Here is a 16,036-nt window from a genome sequence, read left to right on the forward strand (position 1 = left end):
TAATTACCAACAGGAAATCAAACCTTGTGCAGTCAGTAACCTTTTCCTACAGATGAATCTTACCTGTAACAGTAAAAAAGAACTCTTAGCACAACTCTTAGACAGTTGAAGCTTCTGTAAAACTCTCCAGAATATCTCCAACCACACACACACTTAGAAGCAACACTTAGATGAAGCAACCAATCTCTACAGCTTAATGTAGTTGTTCAGGTGAGATCTATAGCTCCCTGCAGGCAATCTAATGTAAACACTGTATTTTCTGAGAAAATACAGTGTTTACACTGATTGATAGGAATACCTCCAGTGGCCGTCACTCAGGAAGTTCCTCTGGTGGCTGTCTATCATGTATGGCCCTAAAGGCCATGTACACGTCAGACGTATTAAAATACGTCTGACGTGTGCAGGAGAGAGAAGGCACTGTGTGCGTGCCTTCTCTCTCCTGCCTGTCAGCAGAGGAGAGGGGGCGGGCAAAAACCGCGAGCTGAGCTGTCAGTCAGCTCAGCCGAGACGGCGCACATGCGCGGTAGTGTGCTCAGGACTTCATAGGGCGCGCATGCGCTCAAGGGAGCAATGACGCTTCCAAATGGAAGCGTCTGATTGCTCCCTGCTCGCGCCCGCCTATTTCGTCATTTCGGTTTATTATAGACATTTGATTAAAATAGCTAGCATATTTTAAGTGGATACTGATTACTGGAATTGTGCTGCACTTACCTGTAAATATGTGTATGTAATTAAACTGTGTCTGAATTCTAAATCTGTTTCTCAAGGCTGAGTTGGGATAAAATCTGCAGCAAATGACCTGTCATGACAAATACAGCTTAATCTTAAAGGAACACAAATATGTATCTCTGATACTATGTGTTAAATTAGCTATTTAGGTTCCCTCTTTCTGGAGAAATAAGGTGTTTTAATGTGCCTTTTCTCCCATGCCGGTTTCACAGTGCCTGCCCCCACCTCATTTTGCTTCCATGACTGATATAATCAAACATGCTGATCTCAGCTAATACAATGCTTTACCATAGGAAACAACGGTGCATGTGCGGCATGAATCAATGCATCTCTTTGGGAAATGTATTTAAGCCAGACAGTTAATCCAGATAGTTAGAAAACTGCAAACCTATATATGCAATGACAGGTTCACTTTTAATCCCCTTCATGCATAGTGCATGCCAAAATAAAAAAAAAAATAAAGGTAATTTTAAGGATAACATGCCAGGACTGTTGATGTTCTTCAAATGACCACCCAGTCACTTTCAGTGAGGTGATCTCAGTGCAGTGGTCTTGTCATTTTAACCCTGCAATGTTGAATATTGCAGTTTTGTAGAAATTGCTATGTTTTCATTGCAAGGTAAAATGCACCTCTAGCGACTGTCTTCCTGACAACAACTAGATGTACTTTCTCCTCCATTACCAAGTCAAACTAGATCCTATGATCAAATTCCAGAGATTGCAGCATTGATTGGAGGAGTGTGGCATTTGACCGAGCATGCCTATTTCTAATCTATTGATTCTCTGTGGGAAACTGTGGAATGTAGCAGATAATGGGAGGCATCAGTAAGGAATCTCAGTGCTGGAAACCATGTACATAACCACTCCTTAACTTTCATTTTTTTTTTTTAAAGCAAAGGGGGGTGGATGTAAGGAAATCTGTAGCCCCCACAAAAATCATTGCTATTTTCTGAACTATCGGTTCCCTTTTAAGATTGAAGCACACACATTTACATGCTGTGATAACAAGCTGAACACTTGTAATTAGAATTTGGGTATTTGCATGCCAGGAAATGCTGAACAGACTTACACATTAGGTGCATTGTGTATCTGCTCACCGAACCTCCTAGCACACATGTGGCAATTGTGAATAAAACTGAGGCCTGGAACTTAGACTAGCAACTGCCCATCATCCTTAAAATTTTTTTAACTTTTTTGCCAGTTATACGGTGCTTCATGTCTCCTCATTAACGGAAAAGTGGGAAAAAAAATCCCTCTCTACCAAGAAAAAATAAATCCCTTTATTACTGCATTATATAGTGCCGAACAAGTCCAAGATCTAAGACTAAGTAAATATAATAAAAGAAACAAAAAACAACTCTTCATCCTCTGTCTATTCAGCAGTCATAATTAGTAGGGCACCACACACGATTACAAACCTTGTTAAAAAATTGTTAAGCCCTCAGTTTTCTATCACCCCCATCAATACCTCCTTTTTTTTTTTTTTTTTTCCTTAATTATTAGTCTAATATTTTAGATGGTAATGTTGTCTAAAGAGTCTCTTTTTTTTAATTGCATTAGCATTTTTTCTTTACTATTTTTAGGTTGTGCAAAATCTTGTATATAAATAGTGATTTAACCCCTTAAGAACCAAACTTCTGGAATAAAAGGGAATCATGACATGTCACACGTCATGTGTCCTTAAGGGGTTAAAGGGATACTCCGGGCACCAATAAATGTTTTGCAGAATGCGGCACCATAAGCTTGCTTCTTTAGTCACTAAAATACAAAAAGACAACGTTCATAACTGTGACCCTGTAAATTTATTTAGTTTTTTTGGAATATACCCTTTATAATTGCAGGAAAACACACAGGAAATAGGATAGAGCAAAGGAAAATGAACAATCAGACATACATAAGCGAAACACTGTGGGCTGACACTCGCCTTTAGAGGTTAACCTGAAAACTCACATAGCTCATACAACTTGGATAGCAGGTGGGCCTGATGCACAGTTGCAACCATGCAATTTTTCTACATACTTCCCCATACCGACTATTAGTTATCTTTATAAGACATGTGCTACTAAGCCTGCTGTACTTAGATTAGTATTAATTTAAATACTTAAAGTTAGTACTGATAGACTTACATATATAATATACTCGTTACTCTTAAGTTCATTAAGCACATCTTCATAAAAATGCCCACCTATTTTGTAATATCTGTCGGCAATGTCACAGTAGGTCATATTACTTTTGCACCCTTTATTATAAACGCCTGTATACAGATATGGCACCTGTAGTACCCTTCATGGACGCGTTGGTTTCCAGACTTGTAATTATATTATTGCGATCACGACTGACTTTACTGCACTGTAATGCTGCAATATTATTGTACAACAGCTTATATTGAAATAAGCCCACTGTTTATGTATGCAAAATGATGTGAATAAAAGCCTATCTTGAATAAAAAATACAAAAAAATACAAAAAGGTATGCGCACACTTTCAGCCACTGATAGCTATGTATGATCTAAAATACAATATAACCTGCATTATAGGGAGAGGACACTCTGGGACACATATAGTAAGGGTATTACTACCTGATATTGTGAATTTCAAGCAGCACACTCAGTGCATTTGGGGCTGAGACTGTGCATATACCTTTGTATAGAACTTTTTTTGGCATTACGAGGTGTGAGCAAGGAAGCAAGCTTATGGTCCCGCATTCTGCAAAACATCTATTGGTGCCTGGCGTGCCCCTTTAAGGTTATATACAATGTGTAGATTCTTTTTGAAGACTGCACTGACAAATAATTATTTTGATTAGCTGCAATTAGGATCATTATGCCCTTGCTTGAGACAGCCATAATTGTTCAGATCTGCTGTTGTTTTCATTAAATTACCAATACCAATTAAATGTTCCATTTAAAGTAATTGGAAGTTCCTGAAGTCAATGTTGAGCATTGCTGGATTTTTAATTGTGGACAAAAAGCTGTAGTGGTTTTATAGCACTAACCTGAAACATACCCAATTTATTTTTTTGCATCTGTAACCCTATCATAGAGCTCATCACATAAGCTCAGACAAAGAATCAAGTGCGTTAGTCCAAGATTTAAATAACTAGTCAGTATGACTCTTATTTATAAATCATGATTTTCCATTGTAAATACTTATTCTTGCTTGTTGTTACAATCAGATACATATTTCATTTTTAAAATAATAACTTTTCAGGTTAGTTATATCAGGACTGTATTTTGTTATATACCATTAAAATGAATAAATAGTGATGAAGTTATTAGGCGACTTATACTGATAGGTTAATCACATATTTGGTGAGCAACTTAAATTAAAGGTGTTCATTGTGTGTAATAACAACAATCTAATTAAGGTATTTTTCTGGACTTTGCATGTTAATTTAATACATTTTATGCTGTGAAAAAGGGCGCTATGGCTGCAGACACCAGCTGAATTAACTTAACGACTTGATGGGATTAATTTGTCAATAATATACATTTTGCTTGAATATAGTCTTGTGCTATATAACTAATCCCTATTTCATGCTAAATAAAATAAGGAATATAATGTATCTTTCTTTCTTTTTGTGTAATCATTTTACAGTACAGTTCTGTGTAGAAAAAAAGGTGCAATTCTGTGCATAATATAAGAATAAAAAGGTATACACAATATATTGTTTATACCTTTTTATTCTTATATTTTGCACTTTATTGTGGATTAAGATATTCCACTTTTTGTGTTGAGCTGCTTTTATTCAGGCACTTTAGTATATCACTCACTATCTCAGTAAGGGATAGTTATTGTTTTCTCTGTGCAATTCTGTGCATTTAGTTAAAACTGGCAGGATAGAACGGATAATATGGTGGATATTAAATTATTTTCCTAACAAACACTACTTGCATCTAGGTAAAGCTCAGGAAGTTGAGGCAGAATTAATGCAAACTCAGCATATTGAAGCAACGCAGCTTCATAAAACCATTGCAGAAAAAGAAGACGACCTTAAGAGAACTGTGAAAAAGTACGAAGAACTGTTGGAGGTATGTGTTTAAACTTATCAATTGCCTTTTTGCATATTATTTTGTGTAGGAAACATCCATTGTATGTGCTTTTCAGTAGGTCAAATGCCAGAAATCACCAATATATGACCTTTCCTTTTTTTAGCCTTCAAAGGGTTACTCTGAGCATCATTACCACTACTGCCAATGTAGTGGAAGTGATGTAAGGAGTACCTTAACTATGTTTCCTAGTAAGGGGGCAAACCATTGGCAAACCTTAGGCAGGATGAATGGCATAAGCTGGAATCTGATCCCACCAGTCATTCATTGGCTAAGAGCTTCAGCTGACTGCCCTCAATCGATAAATGAAAGTCTATGCAATGACATTTTGACACTAGCCAGCCTGGAATACTTGTTGTAGGGCTAATGATGCTGCCGTGGGTGGAGGTATACATCTGGATTAAATTTCTAAATGAGTAATATCTAAGCAGACTTTTTACCTATATTGTTAACCTTGATATTACAGTCAGAGCAATTATTTTGCTTTGTTAAAATACTAGAATTAATTGCATGTCTAGTCAAAAATAGGATTGATGAAAACCTTGGTTTTCTACCATTAAATAAGAATTATTTCCTTGGTGATAGTGACATATTCCTACTCTTTGTCTTAATGACATATTCTGACAGCAAGCTTAGTTTCCATTAATATGTAAAACATTCCTCGGTGTAATAAAAATAAATAAAACAAAAGTTCCACAACGGAACTAAATAGTGTGCTGTAGAGACCTCTAGTGGAGGTAACCCACATGAACTACAGAAATGAATACAAAACTAGTCAAATAAGCCCCTAAGGGCATACCAGACTAGTAAAGAGGTCCCTCACAGAAAAATAAATGTAAAATAAGAATCTTTATTGCTAAAGTAATCAAAAGAGAGACTACAAAATATATATTAAAAAAACCCTTAGGCTATAATGCATAATAGTGACAGGAAACACCAGCCTAGACGAAGATAATATAATCGTACTTCTAAAGTAAATTACTTGTCCTAATACAAAAAAGGCCTAAGTGTAAAATTTCACAAAATAAGCAATTCACAAAGATTACCCTCTGTAAGGAAACCTAGTATATCCAATCCTCATTCGGTAGTTTCCTTACGAACGGCCAGATCATCAGTGATTATAACTCTCCGTTTGGCAGATGAAATAAATGAAATCCATACGAATGCAATAGCTTTACAAGATGATTCCCTTAATAAAGCATACGAATACCCAAACATCAGCCGGAGTCTAGAAGAAGGGTGCAACAGAACTGGCTTTTAATTATCACACACTGGCTTTTATGCAAGTCCCCATGCAAGGGGACATCCCACAGGGAGGGACAAGGTACATCCAATAAGTTACAAGTAAAACATAAAACACTCCCAGCACAAACATACAATTCCCTCCCCCAGTCCTGGAGATAATCAAGTCTGATAAAGTAATAACTTAATTATCTCCAGGCAAAAAAATTACAGTTTACCCAATATTTAGAACACCCCTTTATGCATATGGTATCCCCACAATAATATGTCCCCTGATAGCCCCGATCTGGGTGACCAACATATTCAAATTTCACCCAGATCGGTTCAGGGGTTCGCAAAAAGTATGGAAGTCTTTTGTGACCGGCTAACCACAAGGTTGCTGCCCAAAACAGTTCCACGAGTTTGGCTAGTTTTGCCGGTCCATTTCGTAAAGTAGCAAAAACCAAATAATTCCACGAACTGTTTCCCCTGGCTCATAACAGTGATTGTTCCCCTCATACGAATGAACAAAAGTACCGAACAGCGCTCTATTAGCTGTTCGGGAAATAAAGATCCAGCGTTCGTATGTTGGGACCGGTGTTCGGGAAGTCGAGTGTCCGATTTTAGTTCCAGACACTCGACGACCAAGTCCCGCTGCCTTTGTTCGCACAAAAAAAGATGGCCGCCGTTTTCTCAGCCACGTGGCGTTCGGCAATACGAACGCCGGCCGCACAGGTAGAGGGTTCAATTGAGGCATGCTTTGAAGTTAACGAACCAGGTCGGTGGTCTCTGTTCGGTAGTTACATCTACCGAATGAAAAGGGGAGAAATACCGAACATAAAGAGGGATTTCTTCACACCCTTAATGCCAGAGAAAATTGTCCAGATCCAATGAATTATTTAAAGTAAATTTTGTGACAGCTCTTCTGGTGATATATTAGGTGGAGTTGGCAACAAATTAAATGGCTTTGATAAACATGACAGGCTGTATATCGCTACAGACACATAGTAACGGAATACAATTATACAATGTAAAAAGGTCCATATATTCAGGGGCCAATACAATATATAAATATGAATACATAATTAGTATTCAGAGCCCTCTGATATTGTGAATACATGTAACCTGGACTGCTTAGGCAAATATGGCCCCTGTACTTCAATGCCATCTATACCGTCACAATTATGTGGGGATAAGCAATGTAATAAGTAATATGGTTTGCTCCACTGCTGTCAGTTGTGATCAATATGGGACCTGTCTACGATCGATCGAACATGTTATTAGTATATGTAAATTTGGAACATGGTTGATTCTGCCCCTTTTTTACGTTTCTCTAGTGTATGAAATGTTCGATCTCTGCATTTGGCTCCCCTCCCCATGTGTATTATTTCCATTGGGGGTTTTCCTCCATGCTCCTCCCACTCTCTCCCTTGCACCAATGCAACACTGAGGAGGGCGGTAACACATACAAAGAGGCGAATTACAGGGGGAGGGTTAAGCAGAATGACGTGACATCCTCAATGCACGCCCCTCTGAGATGTAATTGGCCGCGGTGGTCATGTGACCTACGGTTCTGGCCCTATATGAAGAGACACGGTGAGCGGCCCCCATTAATGCCGCGGAAAAAGGCGCTCTAGTAGTGCCGAAACACGCGTCGGATCACAGCACTTTTTTGATTCACTATGGTTTTTTAGGTAGTTAGTTTTAGTGGGGGAGATTATGTTGACTATCATTGAATATGGATGTAATTGGAGGGAGTATGTGTGATTGATGGGGGGGGGGGGAGGTCTTAAGAGATTTCTAAGCTGATTAACTAATCTTATTGATTTATTTTGATTGGGTAACTTTAAATAAAAGATCAGGGTGGTGCAGTAGACATTGCTCACCTAGATTTCAGTAAGGCTTTTGACACTGTTGCACATAGAAGACTTATCAATAAATTGCAATCTTTAAGTTTGGATTCCAATATTGTTGAATGGGTAAGGCAGTGGCTGAGTGACAGGCAACAGAGGGTTGTAGTCAATGGAGTATATTCGAAGCTTGGGCTTGTCACCAGTGGGGTACCTCAGGGATCTGTACTTGGACCCATTCTCTTTAATATTTTTATTAGTGATATTGCAGAAGGTCTTGATGGTAAGGCATGTATTTTTGCTGATGATACTAAGATATGTAACAGGGTTGATGTTCCAGGATGGATAAGCCAAATGGCAAATGATTTAGGTAAACTAGAAAAATGGTCAGAGTTGTGGCAACTGACATTTAATGTGGCTAAGTGCAAGATAATGCATCTTGGACGTAAAAACCCAAGGGCAGAGTACAGAATATTTGATATAGTCCTAACCTCAACATCTGAGGAAAAGGATTTAGGGGTGATTATTTCTGATGACTTAAAGGTAGGCAGACAATGTAATAGAGCAGCAGGAAATGCTTGGTTTTATAGGGAGAGGTATTAGCAGTAGAAAGAGGGAAGTGCTCATGCCATTGTACAGAACACTGGTGAGACCTCACTTGGAGTATTGTACGCAGTACTGGAGACCGTATCTTCAGAAGGATATTGATACTTTAACCCCTTAAGGACCAAACTTCTGGAATAAAAGGGAATCATGACATGTCATGTGTCCTTAAGGGGTTAAAGAGAGTTCAGAGAAGGGCTACTAAACTGGTCATGGATTGCAGGATACAACTTACTAGGAATGGTTAAAGGATCTTAACATGTATAGCTTGGAGGAAAGACGAGATAGGGGGGGGGATATGATAGAAACATTTAAATACATAAAGGGAATCAACACAGTAAAGGAGGAGACCATATTTAAAAGAAGAAAAACTACCACAAACATGAGGACATAGTCTAGGTGGCTAGCTGAGCTACTGAGCGGACGCACATTTACAGTGCTCCCGCTCCAGAGACTGAATAAGTACCCATAATACCACGTAATAGCTTAAAACTCGACAACTTTAACCCTTTGGAATATTACTCATTATACTATTTAAACTCATAGACAACAGACAAGGACACATAGCACACGAATTCATTACAAAACAAAGAATTCATACTCCACAATCATTGCAATATGTTTCATGTTGTCATCCCACAAAACAGCAAACAACAGACGTAGTAGATACACACTATGGACTTCTAGCAGAGTTGCCAATGCAAAAGCACATTCTTGGATACGCAGATAACCCATAACCAATCCAAAATAAGTTAGTAAAATAAGTAAATAACGTTCACACTCTATATCCTTCAGAGAAAACATAGTAAGACCAAATGTAGGACTCTATGCTCAAGGCATATTATTATTTTTTTTTATTTTTATTTTTTTTTACAAAGGGCAGTTAACAAACTGACAAAGCTATCCGATTACAAATGCATTCTGAAACTAACAACTCCAATTAAATATTATACTCCATTTCCTATCTTGGGCAAAACACAGTCATAATTAGGATTTATACTTTTAAACAAAATACAGAGCTCTTTTGAACAAGCTCTTGCAATATACAGATTTGCAACTACTATTTCACCTTTACAGAGACAGTCAACACTTTAGATATAACATTCTTTAAGATTCAAAAACCTCTAATTTCATTTCTAAACTCAAGCTTTTATAAAACATGCCTGAAACATTTTCTCTTACTTACAATTTTCCTTCTAATTGTATTTTTTATCCTGCACAATTAAACAGGTAAGAACGGAATTTAAATGTGGCAAATCTGTACAGTACGAGACCGTGAAATGTAAAACTCCCTGACACAATCTGTTATTACAGTTGGAGTGAAGCTCTGCACTCCAACACCCACTAATCTTTAGCGGCAACAATTGCTATAGTATACAACAGTCCATGAAACATTTATTCAATAGGCTATTAGATAAAAATTTCTATCTACATCCACAGATGGACAAACTGATTTAAATATATATTTGAAAAACAACATAGTAACAGGAATACTCATTCTAATTGTCAGTTATGTTGCACACTCTATATATTCATATATTCAACTTTAACAATGGGCATTCAAACCACACATAAGCATATAGCCAATGCATCCACACAGAATAAACTTCTAACAGCTGTAGTATTTAGAGCATATTATTTTAAGGTATACAATTTTTTCCCCCTTTTTTACCTATGTTGAATTGTAATTTCTTAATCACCTTATAATACTTAAAGCACCTTAGTATGTTTTAGAAAAGAGGGGTTCCCTTATACAGCGCGCTTTTCCTTAGATTTAAACGGTCTGCTTTTATTTACAAATTGCACTCTCGCATCTCTCTCAGGTGATGCTATATCAACCTAATTAACATTTAGCAAGTATTTGGACCAGGTGACACAGAACTGGTGTCATCTGTATTTTTTCTGGCCTCAGATATTCATCATTTATTTCTATGCCATGTTAACGCTCTGGCAAACCATTGATTAGACCGGTTAAAGTTGAATTCCCATATAAAAAGAGCAGAATCTACCGTTCTGTCTGTGATTTTCTGATCCAGACCACAACCCTGGCCAAACTTTAAACCCCACGAACCTGGAGCAAATCTCCTTTAACATTTTAGTCCACTTTTACAATTCAAAAGAACACATTAAATCAGAGATATATAAGTAGTAAGCATTTTTACAACCCAAGAGGGATGTATTCCCTTAAGAATGAAACAACAGAAAATGGGGAGTTAGTATTGTGCCACTTCTTAATTTCATACCCTTAAGTTAAATTAAATTTTTGTTTTATCCCCTGTTTCACCAGGGATCTGTCTTCCTCCCGCTGCCCCATGAAGGGAGGGTGGTGACACATCAACAGTTGTAATATACATGATTTCTTTAGTGAGGATTAGCTGCAATATGGGTCTTCATACATTTCATGGGATATGGAATCGTTAACTATATTGTGTGCTGTTTGGTGTTTCACCCTGTCCACATAGCAGGACTTATGAAACTATACCTAGATGTGTTTTTCTAATCTAAGTCCTGGTCTCATAAACATGTACCAGTCTAATTTAAAATGTAACCACTCGTTCAGCTTACAAATTCTTTCACAGAAAACATAAATTACTAGTCCCAATGTAATTTTTTTTTTTTTTTTTAAATTGGGATCAAGCACACAAAGCATACATTCCTGTAACATATGCACCAGACCCCATTCAGTAAAACGTGCACTGCAAGTCATAAATCTTGAGCTCTAAAAATAAGAGACAGTGGAAAGCAGATAATTCTTTAACATAGGAGAAACTTCTCCACTGAATCCAGGTGACAAAGTGTACCAAACTTTAAATCCCCTACTAACTAACTAAACAGACAATAAATCAATATATAGACTCACCTAGAGTCTCCCTAACTAACTAGACATCAAGATGGGTGGCCTATCCCGTTCCCACTTCTCAACAGCCAGATATCAAGAACTCCTAAGTCTATATTGAATCTGGTACAGAGGCAAGTGGCCGATCCTGTTATCAACCTCAAACTCAGAGACTCTGTCCAACTAACAGATCTCTCTCTTAGACTAAGACAGGTTCAAGACAGGAGACTGTGACACCCAGATGAGTAGACAAAGAAAGACAGAAAGAAGTCAATATCTTTGTACTCACTGTTAGGTATCACAATCCTCCCCCTCGGACGGAGCCTCCGTGCTAAAAATTCACCACAGGGTCTCATAAACCCTTACACTGCCATGGACGTATGCACTAACAAGTTTCTGCTTTCCTTGTCTCTGTGTAAAATCAGCTGCTGGGAATACTCAATGAACACCAGTCAGAGTATCAAAAAGCATTCAAAGGTTTAATGCGTCGTACATCGTATATATAAAATGGCATTAGTCTACTGCGCATGTGTACATGAAAACAAAAGGACAACTTGAGTCTTATCTGCAAGGTTAAAGCACAAGTTACATTTCATGAATGTGCTGCAGAAAACTGCCGACAGAAGCAGAAGTAAAGAATTTAGTTTTTAATCCTATAAGACGTGGAAGGACATAAATAGAGCAGGTTTTAATCCTTTATTTACCTTTATCTATGACAATTTCTGGTGCCACAGGTGAGAGTTCTAGGCAAGGTATATCCAGGTATACTAGTTATACCTGTGGGACTTCAATTAGATCTTCACCTCGATTCCCTTGCTATCTCACACCAAAGGAGCCATCAAGGAAGACTTGTCCAGATATCTGTGGGTTACAGAATAATATATGTTATTAAATCCACATCTCATTTTGAAATACATCCATAGCATTAATATATATAGGTTAATATATATATAGCTCTGTATGTCTAGGGGAATATTCACTAAGCATTGCATAGGTAAAACAATTAATTTGTACCTTGTGCCTTTCCTTTTCATAGTATATATTAAAATTCCTTTTTTTTTACATTTTTTTTTTATTTAAAGTACTTTACTGTTGTTCCGATGTAGATACCGTATATACTCGAGTATAAGCCGAGTTTTTCAGCACATTTTTTGTGCTGAAAAACCCCAACTCGGCTTATACTCGAGTCAATTGTCTGTATTATGGCAATTTACATTGCCATAATACAGACAATGGGGCTGGCAGGGAGCTCTTACTTACCTCTCCTGCAGCTCCTGTCAGCTCCCTCCGCCGCCGCGCCGGTCCGCTCAGCACCTCTGTCAGCTCCCAGTGTAAGTCTCGCGAGAGCCGCAGGGTCATAGTGCGGCTGCGAGACTTACACTGGGAGCTGCACGGACCGGCGCGGAGGAGGAGGGAGCTGACAGGAGCTGCAGGAGAGGTAAGTAACAGCTCTGCCAGCCCCCCTCCTACACAACCCATCCACTGGACCATCAGGGAGTGAGAGCCCCCCATCCCTGCCATGTATCAAGCAGGGAGGGGGGACGAAAAAAAATAAAATAATAATAAAATAAAAAATAATAATTAAATAAAAAAAAAATAATAATAAAAAAAAATTAAAATAATTAAAAAATAATAATAAAATTGCCCACCCCCCACCAAAGCTCTGCAACACACACACACTGCACTCATACACACACACACTGCACTCATACACACACACTGCACTCATACACACACACACACTGCACTCATATACACACACACACTGCATTCATACACACACACACTGCACTCATACACACACACTGCACTCATACACACACTGTACACACACACACACACACTGCACTCATACACACACACACACACACACACACTGCACTCATACACACACACACACACACACACACTGCACTCATACACACACACACACTGCATTCATACACACACACACACTGCACTCATACACACTGCACTCATACACACACACTGCACTCATACATACACACACACTGCACTCATACATACACACACACTGCACTCATACATACACACACACTGCACTCATACACACACACTGCACTCATACACACACACTGCACTCATACACACACTGCATTCATACACACACACTGCACTCATACACACACACACTGCACTCATACACACACTGCACTCATACACGCACTGCATTCATACACGCACTGCATTCATACACGCACTGCATTCATACACGCACTGCACTCATACACACACACTGCACTCATACACACACACTGCATTCATACACAGGCTGCACTCGGCTTATATTCGGGTCGGCTTATACTCGAGTATATATGGTAGTTCTAATAAATCACATATTTAAAAGTTGCATGGCAAAAATGTACCTTTCAGGAGCTGAAGAGAATTGTCAACAAGCACCTAAAGCTTTATTCAATTTATTGGAACAAAGTCGTCCTTGTTACTTGGTCACAAGAGGTACTAGTGACACATTTTGCATGGTTTGACTTCATTTTATGCTCTTCTATATACATTATTTGTAGACCTATGTTTAAACCAGGGAGACTCTACTACTAAAAAATAATGCTGGCAAGTGTAAATTTAAGATAAAATGAACAAAACCTGATGAGAAATGTCAGTGTTTCTCTAGGAGATTAGCAGAGTGTAGAAGTCTCTGTCAGAAGCATTGCATTAACATCGGAGGTGTAATGACTTTACCGAGGAGACAGTCCTGGTGCTGGTATGAATAAATTAAGTTGCATATCTTAATTGGTGTATATGTTTGTATCATATTCCTACCAAGTTTGTAAGTTCCAGGGAAGGGATTGTATTCAGTATTATAATTTATGAAGCTACTGTTCCTTCATATATTACAAGAATGTTTCTAATAAGGTACTAACTGTACATAAAGAGAGTGTCATATAACGTTTAATTTATAGCAGTTTTTCTGATTTAGCTTTTCTCATGTCAAGGTGACTTAACTTTTTATTCTTCAGTATTGTACTCTTCTGTTTTTTGGCATGTAATTCCGGTTTAAACATATTTGCTGTGTTTTTTTGTGTGTGAACATTGTCATAATTATTTATTTGTTTAAATGAATAGTTGAAATATGTGTTTGCTTTTAGAATGTGTATGGCATAGTTGTACGTTATGGATGGTCGCTTTAAGACCAATTATATTGCTTTCTATCATCACACAAAAAATAAACGTATTCTAGTATTGCATGCCCTGCTTAATTAGTTGTTGCAGTTCTGCCACTGCTCTTTGAGTTGAGCATTCCATTTTGATTGGCCCTAGTTCCCACATCTTTAGGACATATCTTGGCCAGTTTATTGAAAAAATAGAGAAAACACAAAATGCTTGTCACAATGCCAAACAACCAATGTGACTAGCTGTGTTGCCTGGAAATATACAGTAGGCTAGTCGGGATATGCTATATGCACTGAATTCAAAGGTTGAGATATCCCAATAAAATGTGAGTTAAAAATACAAATAGATACACAAATGTTCCGTAATCCCCTGGGTGGTATAAAAGTATCACCAGCTTATACTTAGCGGCAGGTATCCACTCTGAGCTTTATTGTGTCTGGCTCAGTAGACATCTGCAGTGCTATCCTAATGAATTTGGTATACCACCCTAAGGCTACCGCTTAATTATTACCTCTAATAGTGCAAAGGCACTTCATATCAACAGATTAATCCAAACTATACATAATGGTCAGATGCTCCTTAAATAGGATAGCGTATATAATTGTGGCATGAATGAACAGGCGATTACCTAGTCATAATATTTAAACCAAGTGCTACTTCAAAAAATAATAATCATTATTATTTTATTATTTTTTGAAGTAGCACTTGGTTTAAATATTATGACTAGGTTTTTTTTGTGTTTTCTCTATTTTTTCATTTGTGTTTTTGGGGTTATGCCCTCCTTGTCTCTCCTTGGAACCTCAGTTGGTCTTTCACTGCTGTAGCGCCACCCCTAGTGGTTGATGCCCAGCGGAGTCTAACCAATAAATATACTGTCCAGTTTATTGCCCTATCTAATCCTGGTACTTTGTCACATATAATGTATGTGGGTAGCTGAAATATACCATGGTGCTACTGCCAGCTTTCTAAGAAGGTCTTCTATATGAAAGGCTTTCATAATGGAATATCTGATCATATTGTTAACATAAGTTCAATTTCTTCATCCAGACCACCAGGGCCTCATATATTAATTAGCTATGCAAAGAATGGGTGGTGCTGACCAGGCCCGGGCCAATTCTCCTTTTGGCTGCGCCGCGCTGGGCCGGGTGCCTTCTTAAAACCCGTCGCAGACGGGCAGGGCACTCTGCTTGTAAATAAGTGCAACCCACCCACATGTAAAGAATCTGTACCAAATAAGTATGCCAACATTATATTGAACCTATACATGAAGAAGTTGTACGTGTTTTCCTTTGTTTTCTCTTTTCTTTCTTCTCATTCTGCCAAACAGGATGTTAACCTCCATATTGGACACATATTATAACTATTATGACGCCATTGCCGCACAAGAACAACTGAGCACTAGCACTATAACTACTCGAAACCTACAATGTTAATTCTAACTAAAATATATTTTGGCTTCATGTGTTGATCACTTATACTGAATATCATAGGTTCTATAACTGTACACAGCATAAGTGGAAAAGCTTTTTGAACTGTCATTGAAAATGCTATGAATGTTACCTTTCCCCTTAACACTACTATACTTTTCTCTTTTAATAA

At 37.9% G+C, this 16,036-nt stretch overlaps 1 protein-coding gene across 3 annotated transcripts in view; it reads left to right on the plus strand.

Annotated features, from left to right (window-relative positions):
• The window catches only part of GOLGA4 (golgin A4), a 151,408-nt gene that overhangs the window by 108,559 nt on the left and 26,813 nt on the right, over positions 1 to 16,036 (plus strand). For all 3 annotated transcript variants that reach the window (XM_063452058.1, XM_063452057.1, XM_063452056.1), the window contains one exon: positions 4,629 to 4,759. In XM_063452058.1, the coding sequence (XP_063308128.1) occupies positions 4,629 to 4,759 (131 nt within the window). The remainder of the gene's footprint in view (positions 1 to 4,628; positions 4,760 to 16,036) is intronic.

Source organism: Pelobates fuscus, chromosome 4 (genome assembly GCF_036172605.1).
Source record: "Pelobates fuscus isolate aPelFus1 chromosome 4, aPelFus1.pri, whole genome shotgun sequence".
NCBI classification, from domain to species: Eukaryota; Metazoa; Chordata; class Amphibia; order Anura; family Pelobatidae; genus Pelobates; species Pelobates fuscus.